The sequence below is a fragment of the Pyrgilauda ruficollis genome, unplaced genomic scaffold (assembly GCF_017590135.1).
Source record: "Pyrgilauda ruficollis isolate IOZ18807 unplaced genomic scaffold, ASM1759013v1 scaffold118, whole genome shotgun sequence".
NCBI classification, from domain to species: Eukaryota; Metazoa; Chordata; class Aves; order Passeriformes; family Passeridae; genus Pyrgilauda; species Pyrgilauda ruficollis.
Window position 1 is genome coordinate 346772 of NW_024510099.1, and position 9198 is coordinate 355969.

At 43.6% G+C, this 9198-nt stretch overlaps 1 protein-coding gene across 2 annotated transcripts; it reads right to left on the reverse strand.

Moving 5' to 3' along the window:
- Positions 1 to 1731: 1731 nt before the first annotated feature.
- Positions 1732 to 8329, reverse strand: LOC121363063 (ADP ribosylation factor like GTPase 14 effector protein). Of its 2 annotated transcripts, none has more exons than XM_041485133.1 (4): positions 8200 to 8329; positions 5499 to 6004; positions 4228 to 4355; positions 1732 to 3275 (listed from the first exon to the last, which is right to left on the reverse strand). In XM_041485133.1, the coding sequence occupies exons 2-4, from the start codon at positions 5919 to 5921 to the stop codon at positions 3047 to 3049; spliced, it is 780 nt and encodes a 259-aa protein (XP_041341067.1). In that variant the 5' UTR covers positions 5922 to 6004; positions 8200 to 8329; the 3' UTR covers positions 1732 to 3046. The 2 variants fall into 2 exon arrangements, with proteins under 2 accessions (XP_041341067.1, XP_041341058.1); XM_041485124.1 differs by lacking the exon at positions 8200 to 8329 and adding an exon at positions 7814 to 8178.
- Between the last annotated feature and the right edge of the window lie 869 nt (positions 8330 to 9198).

Sequence of the window (9198 nt, forward strand, 5' to 3'; positions counted from 1 at the left end):
TATGAGAAAAGGATAAAAGGAACATTAAAATAGATCTAAAATAGGTACAAATTTGTCACCTTAACTGCTTTATTCTTTCCCTTTAGAAGCTTTAATTCTGACTTCTGGATTTACAAAATTACAATTTTTGTATAGATCTGTCTACTTCCAGCTCTGATATATTGAATGGTAAGAGATTCAAAAGTTAGAAGTTGTCTTACGTTTGTTACTGAAGTAATGAATTAACTGATTAAAAAACCCAGATTCATGCTGTGTCTAAGGATAAGGCTATAATATACTCCCAAAGAAAAATGTCTTTTTGTAGCATAATTCTGAAAAAGTTAGTGTAAAGCTTCTCGGAGTTAATTACCTGACGCACTATATTGTTATTTGAGTATTTAACACAAATTATCCCAAGGGATAGTTAATTGGTTTTAAATGTTCAGCTTTACAAAAGGGCACATCCTGTCTCTGGTCTGACCACAGGTTTGTGCAGCAATTCTCACAGGGTCAACAGAAGAACCCTCACTGGCTTTTGAAGATGTTAAATTTGACCATTTTCTAACCTTGAAGTGAAGTTTGCTCTGTGTGAGAAAGTAGTGTTAAGGACTAGCTTGATTTCTTACATAATTCTGGGGTTTCTGCTCAATAAACCCAAACTGATTCACAGGATATGCATTCTTCATAAACCAGTCTTTTATTGTCATTGCTTTTTGTCCCTTGAACGTGTAAACTTTGCCAAGACGTAAATTTTTGCAATTAATACCAAAAGGGAAGTTTTAACACAGCCACTGAGGTACACCTGCAGTTAGCTTCACTGCATGCAGAGCTTCAAGTGGTTATGGATTTTGGATTTTATGGAAAGTAATTGTTTCCTTTGGCTCTATTAAAACACTGTCCTGTTTAACAGGCTTAATTGTGAGTAATTCTGGCAGAGGGTACGTGTGCTGCTGGGAGTCACACATACTCACGTTAGATGATGACAAAATAGTTTGTGTTGTGCTTATAAAAAACAGCAAAAAGAGAAATTCATGCTGTAAGCTGGTTAAATCTAGCAAGTTGGTAAAGTTTGACATGTAACAATGTCTTTTAAGAGGAAAATGGTTGTGGGGCACATGGAACTGTATAAAAATATGCTACTGAACTCAGTGACACACTACAGGCTAGGCATGTTAGGAAATGCAGTTAAGTGGAAATGTCTTAAATATGTTAGGAGAACATGTGAACAGCCAACACCAAAATGTCATTTTTTTACCAGAAAAAAACCTAAACCCTAAGTGACCTTAGGGACAGTGCTCACTGTTTGCATTGTTAGGAAACAAGTGTTTTATTTGGGAAAGTAATCACCTGCTAGTGCAGCTGTAAAATGAGAGCTGAATGTACTACCTCTGCACAGACTTCATGGAGGTGGAGAAATACAGTTCTAATACTCTGTACTCTAGGCACCTTAAATTACTGGTAGTTAGTGAATCCAAAATCTGGCTGTGGGCCTGAAGGGATTGCACTCATCACACACATGGAAGCCTGTTAAGTTTATTAACAGTGGGTACTGCCAACTCTGGGCTAATTAAAAAAAACCACACTTAAATGACATGACTCAACCAGCTTCTCCCCTCTCACTCTCCTGGAAGTTACCTGTTTATATTTTCACCTAAGTCAAAAGATTGCTTAAAAAATGAAACAGAAGAGATATCCACTGCAACAACTGCCAATGCTCTGACCAAAAAAAAAAAAAAAAAAAAAAGAGTCTGATTATTTTTAGAACAGATTTAATAAAACTGTAGCATCTCAGTGCTTATACTCCAGCAGGACCAGCAGATGTCAGCATAAGTCAAAGCACAACTTTGGATTTTGGCAAGGCAACATTCATGACACCAGAACAGAGAAAGATCTGCTGAGCACATTGCAAGGTTATACAACTTTACCAAGTAAGTCTGCATGAACTTAACAGTATTATTGAAATAATGTGACCCAACAAACATGCAGATCTTCCAAGTCATCAAAGGATAGGAAATTTATACAAAACACAACAAAAATACAAAGAATGAAAATGTTACTAAAATTTAATTTATAAAGCTTTTCCAAAAGCCTCGTTATAGTGTAAAAGTTTAATATTATGAGGACAGAGAATGTATCAACTGAAGATACTTTCCATTCATCTGGGTTTTTTGGTAACAGTCTAGATAATCTTGGTTTGGAAACAGACACTCAAGTTCATTTCACCTGCATTTAAACCTTTAAAATCAGTAAAAAGAAAAAAACTGGGAGAGGGCTGCTGAAGTACTGGTTCAGTCCAATTACAGACTGATAACAGAGCAAAATTATTTTAATTTTGTTCTACAGAAACCAACAATTTTACTTATATTTTACTTTCTACAGAAACCAAGAGTATTACTTATTACTTTAACACAATGCCTTGACAGGTTAATTTCAATATTTTAATATAAATTTGTATGAATTCATATCCTTATGAATTAATAAGGATAACTTGACCTCAAATCCCACTAATTGGGATGAGACCTGAACACCTAAATGCTTCTGACTCCTTTTTAAGTGAACAGGATTGGATTGATCAGATGTAGCTTCAATACTCTATGGAAGAGACAGTATTCACTATTAATACTAGAAAGAGAACTCTATTAATACTGCATGTCAACTCATTGAGAACTTTGACATAGAACAGATTAAAACCTGCGAGGTCCTGAATTTGAGAAGGAGAAATGAGGGATACACAGAGATGGTACCTTCCACAGAACAATGTATGAAAGAATAGTGAGTGGCTCAGGATAGATCGCATTAGAATTCAGCACCTTGTACTTGACTACAGCTGCTCAGTGAGATCCCACCTGGATGAGTAAGAAGCAGTTACAGTGCAGAACTCAAGTGTGAAAAGACAGCAGAACCGTTATGTCCACAACCACGCTGAAAATTACTGTGGAAGTGAGCACATTCGTCACGTGGTCCTGACAAGTCCCAAGAGCTTCCATGAAACTAAACTAAACACTGCATGTGCTGTGTTGAACCGAAGCGTGGCCCATCCGCTCAGGATGGAGTCATGCCCATGGCCCTAGCCCATGTGCTTGTTCCTGATGATCTCCCCGCCCTCTATCTCGATCTGCTCGTAGAGCCACTTGCGGTCGCAGCGGCACTCGGTGCCGCACTTGTTGGAGCCGCACTTGGGGCAGGCGTAGAAGCAGCCCAGGCAATCCTCGTCCAGGCAGTCACACAGGTCCATCCCGCTGTACAGCAGCAGCCCCTGGCTGTCATACACCTTACTCTTGGCTGGGATAACTTGCCTGTACAATGAAAAACAAACAGGTATTTTCCCTGTTAAAATCCCCTTTTTGTTTTGATGCCAAATCGCTGATTTTTTTAGTCCAGAAAGGAAAAAAGGAAGTGCCCAGAAAGGAAGTTTTCTTTTATCTTTAACATGTGTTTTTTACAGAGGCATGTACAGCCTTCTAGTGGCTAAAAGCTTTGCATCACTTCTGTCAATGCCTCCCATGCAAAACCAGGACAGGAGGGAAGTTTGCATTCTTCAGGTGTTCACTTTAACACTGTTAATTTCAAAGATACCTTACTGTATTTGCTAACGTTTCTCAGTCCTAACTGTATCTCCACTCTGTGCCCAAACTAAGCAGGAGAAACAGAGGGAAGGATGTTTAGTTGGTGAGCAGCACATTTAGTGTCTGTTTCTGTCTGGTACAGGTACACTTCATGTGATACAACGCACTTATGTGATTATTTCTTGTATATTTTGACAAATAGAAAATGTCTTTTTTTTTCAGTCACATTAGAAGGTTGTAACTTGTTATCCAGTATTATCCAGTTTGGATATTAACTTTTTGTTTTTCAAAAGGAAGGTAAGGTCCTAACTTGCACACTTTTGTTTACCAAGTGTAATTACTGAGTTTACAGAAAGATGATGACCAATATTTTAAGTGCAGCCTACTTGATCTTACAGTATTCAAATTTGTCTTATCAGAATTTTAGTTTATGCATGTGTTAATAGCTACATCTATGGTCTGTGTAGTATTGTGCCTCACAAACACCTTTTTGTGTTTGCCTGAAATATGAACTGTAAGCTAAGTTTTATCTTCTATTTATCTCAGGAATGAGAGGGATATTCAACATCCCTAAAACCAAGAACCATACACACAAACGTCCATATAGATAATGTTACAGGCTGACCATCAAGGCTATTTTATTTTCAAATGAAAGTTAATGTAACTACAGCAAACAAATTACCTGTCTGAATTAAACACTGAGATTTTTGTTTGCCTTCTTTTTTCCCTTTTACTGGTCTCTGGAGTGAACTCAGTCTGTCGTCCTGGGTTAGCAAACTGGAGAGACTTTAAAGCCTTAGCTGTACGCCCCTGAAGGAAGAGAAAATGTCACTTAGTTATAAATACAAATCTTCATTCTTAACAGAACATCCAGTCAAGGATATTGTAATAAGCTGGATGAATTCTCTACCTATGAATCTATGATTTCCCAGGAGAAACAACTTAAAATCTTTATGCTGGTGAACTACACCTGTCTCCAACCCCAGTAAAACAAGCTTTGTAGTAGCAGTTTTAATCAATGCTTTCAAATCATCCTCCTAATCCCACTGGCATAGAACTGAAAAACAAAGCAGGGGAACAGCTCCTACAATGCAACTCCTCTTTGCTCAGGGTGCAGATTCCCTGTGCAGAGCCTGAACACTGCACCCAGCTAGGCACCAGCCACATTCCAAGCTCAGCACCTGGAGAAGTGTCCTCCCACACCTGTTCATCAGTGCCCCTGACCAAATGCCACGGCCTTCAGAGCCCAGGCACCAGGAGTACACTTAATGCACCTCCATGCAGGCTCATTTCGTAATGAACTGCAACAGAAACGCCTTTTTTTCCTTTTTAACTGGAAACATCTTCAGAAGCAACTTTTGCAGCACGCAGTTTCAAGCACAGGAGTTTGCTGTTTGCATGGCTTGAGTAACAGCTTAAAATATTGATTCCTTTTACTATCTGAATAGACTGGAAGAGTAAAGGACAAATGTAACAACTATGAACAGTGCTGATTTATAGATTTTGATGTTACGTGCATTCCAGTAAGTGTGACATGTATTTGCAGCTTACCAAATTTGATTTTTTACATCACTATTTGTATTCCACCTTTGGGTGACCTGTCTCTTGGTTAAAGAAACATGGTGCATTCAAATACAAAAGTGTCAAGTACGGGAAAAGCATAGGGAAGAGTCTTAGCGAAGTCTAAGTCTAAATACCAGAACATTAGCAGTCTGGTATTTACATGAAATTATAAGTAGACACAATTTTTCAAAACTTAGAGGCCATATTATTTAATTAGAGAAGATTAAGGTTCTCCAAACAAAGGTTTAAATACAGCAAACTCCTGCACATCTAAAAGACTACATCCTTTATTATTTCTATGAGAGAATAATTTAATTTGTGTAGTAGTTATATGAACTGTAATAGCTTGCAGAGTTCAGAGGGGATGGAAAAATTGATCCATATACATACATCTGGATCCAGCCTTCTCCTTTGTCGCTCCTCAGGTTCCACATCCACATTTCCATTTATTATCTGCATGCATTTGGGACAAAGCTTCCAACCAGGAACAAACTGCCTCCCAAACTTGGCACTCAGAAAAGCCGCATCGTCTAAGTCAATTGCTCGCAAGTTTTTCTTTGACACTTTTCTGTGGATGTTAAAGGGATCACAACAGGATTTTTGTAAGTCTTCAAACCTCTCAATGTAAACTTTGGCATGGTGGAGGCAGATTGTGTTGTTCTCTGACAGGGTTATCCCAGTCCTCAGCTGAAGCAGCAGGAGGTCAGAGGAAGAGATATCTTGTTTGGTCTTGAAGCCCGTGTGACGGGTGTAATAGATCTTGTGGCATTCATTGGTAGCCTGGAGCTGAACTCCAACTGAACAAGGATCCATTTTACTTTATCAAAACAACTTATCTCATTTATTTTGCCCAAAATAAATCTTTGAAGCCTTTAGGAGTTTCTGTGAAGATCTCCCTAGAGAAAACATTAAAATCAATCAGATTTGCAGTGCAAACTTTAATCCATAAGCGTGACAGACTAGATTTAACTAATTTAAAAAACATGTAAAGAAATTATAGCCTTCTACTCCAAATAAAACTAAAATTTATTCTAGAACTAAACCATGCATTTCCTATTCCTTTCAGAGGCTTTTTTTTTTTTCTGGCTAAAGTAAGTATCTGTTCAAAATGTTTAGCAGCATGACTGTCTCAAAAGCAATCTGGGAGCAAGGTGGATGAATTGTTCACACAGATTTGGTCATTGGTTTTCCTGGGGACCCCCTCTCTTGGGACAACCCCCAGTCTGACTGCCCACAGAAAGGGACTGCTGCTGGCTACACAATTCACCTAAGGAGTTTCTAAGGGGGAAGAAAGCTGCAGGAGGTGGGCTGCACAGGCTGGCTGGTGTCAGTCAGCAGTGCCCATCCAGCAGCACTTTCCTGTACGTTTTTCCCAGCTGTATCAGGTGCAGGTCAACACCCTGGATCAACCTGAGCCTTTCCAAGAGCCAGGCTGGGCTATGCACGAAGACTGGCACTTCCAGATGTGTGCATTTTTGGGGTCATGTGGCCTTTGTGTGCAGCCCCCTGTTGGGCAGTTATTTCACACTTATACACTAATACCAAATTAAATTACCAAATGCCAAGTGAGCCACTACAGACTGATTTGGAACCCTGGCTGCTGAGAATTTCAGCCTTTCTGTGCTGCCAGGCACTGACCCCCAAGAGAACACTGCATTGACCTAAGACTGCAGGAAAGACTTCCAGAATTGAATGATAGACCTGGGATTATGGGTGTGTAGTTTGTGTGTAATATCACAGGCTGGAAGACTTGGGAGTTTAAGGTTTTAGAATACAGCAATATATCTAAAGCAAGATGGAGGTTTTAGGGTGGAGGCTGGTCCTTCTTCACCTTCTCCTCCATGGCTTTGGGTGGTTTTGTGTCATTAGATAAAAAAGTCCCCATTGCAGGACACGGATAATTGGTTACTGGGTTAAAAGTAAAAATAATTTAGGTCTCACACCCTGTTTGTTGCTAGCCCAGTGCTGGCCCTAACACACCACAGCCCGAGCCCACCTTGCACTATTTTCCACCACAACTTAAAAAACAAACCTCTACCAAAAGAAAGGAATCACTTGCTCTAAATCCTCCAAGAGTGTTAATTACAATGAGTGTATCTTAATTGGAATGTTTATGCTCACCTACATCCTGTTCTGAAAAGGCAAAACCCAGAAAAATGGAAAAGCAGTGTACTGGTTGTGTCTGGGAGAGAGTAAAATTCCTCACAGTAGCTGGTGTGTGAATGATTTTTAATCTTTTTTAAAAGACCACCTATCAAACTTCACCATCTCATTGAACCAGATCTAACGACAATATCTTTTTATTAGCTGCACAAAGTCAGTGTTTCAAGCCAAGGTAACTGGAGCTGTTAATGACCAAAGTTCACTGCAGCCGAGTTAACATCTGAACAGCAATTCAGGCAATACCAAGTGACTTTACTCAAGTCTGTTACACCCAGCCTGCTGCCAGTGCTAACGTGCATTTTTGACCGATTCCTGCTGTGGAAGGTGGGGCTCGTGTGTGCGGCTGAAACACAACACGCCGATATACAAGTGATAGTCTGAATTTTCAACATTTGCACGTGGACTGTAAGTCAGGACTCTTGGAAAATGTTCTTATTGAGAAACCTAATTTGTCTTCTAAGGAAAAAAAGTCAGGTATCTGTTCTGCCCGCTGACTATGCTATGTGACATTCCCTATATTAAAAGCACAACACGTCTGTCACCTCGGTAGGTTCAAATGACAGGGCTGCTGACGGAACTTGGGGATCTCATCCATCAATCCGCAGCAATTCCTGGTGGGAGCTTCTGCAGTTTCTGCCCCCCGTGGGAGGAGCACGCGGCCGCTTTTGCTGCGGGCTCTCCCCGGCGGAAAGAGGAAAGCGCTCGGAAGCGCCATCCCCGAGGTCTGTGTGTGCACCTGGCCCACGTTACCCAGCGCTCAGCGCCCGGCCCGAGCTCTCTGAGGGGCAGCACCGCCGAGGAGGAGCCTGCCCCAGGCCGGCCTAACAATGTCCCGGGGAAAGGAAGGCCCGGTCCTTCCGCTGCCGGCCGCCCGCCCTCAGGGCCGCCCCGCCACCTCCCCGCGGGCTGCGTGCCGCCGTGCCGGTACCTCCCCGCGGTGTGTGTCCCGCCGTGCGGGCTGTGTCTCGCCGTGCCGGTCCCGGCCGTGGGTTCCGTGCGTCCGCGCGGCCCGGCGGGCCGCGGCCATCAACGGCGCCTCACCACAGAGCCCGCGCGCGGCCGGAGCGGCGCTTCCGGCTGGCGGCGGCGACAGCGACACCTGGCGGCGCGGAGGGGGCGGCCCCGGCCTGAGGGGCCCGGTGTTCCCCGGCGCTTCCCGGTGAATCCCAGTGTTTTCCGGTGTTTCCCGGGGCCGGTGCTGAGCGAACGCCCCCGGCGCTGCCGGTGAGCGGAGGGCCGCGGCCCGCTGCAGGCTCTGCGGGCTGCAGAGCGGCGGCGGCGGCGCGACTGAAGGGAGGCCCGCACTGACCGGGGCTGGGGCCGCGCCGGAGCTCGGGAGTGCCCTGTGTTATCCAGGGATGTCCTGTGCTACCCCGGGAGTGCCCTGTGTTGTCCTGGGAATGCCCTGTGCTATCCCGGGAGTGCCCTGTGCTGTCCTGGGAATGCCCTGTGCTATCCCGGGAGTGCCCTGTGTTATGCAGGGATGTCCTGTGCTACTCCGGGAATGCCCTGTGCCATCCCGGGAGTGCCCTGTGCTGTCCCGGGAATGCCCTGTCCTATCCCGGGAATGCCCTGTGTTGTCCCGGGAATGCCCTGTGCTATCCCGGGAGTGCCCTGAGTTATCCCGGGAATGCCCTGTGCTGTCCCGGGAGTGCCCTGAGTTATCCCGGGAGTGCCCTGTCCTATCCCGGGAATGCCCTGTGCTATCCCGGGAGTGCCCTGTGCAATCCTGGTTGTCACCTGTCTTCTCCCGGGAATCACCTGTGCTTCCCCCCGCTCCCTCAAACTCTATTTCTCATCTCACCCCAACCCCAAATTACCAAAACTGTTCTTTGTTTTAAATAAATAAGTAAAACCAAACCCCCTCAAATCTGTCTCTTCATTTAGGGGAAAAACCCAAGACGACCTTTGGGTCACCAGAACGTCC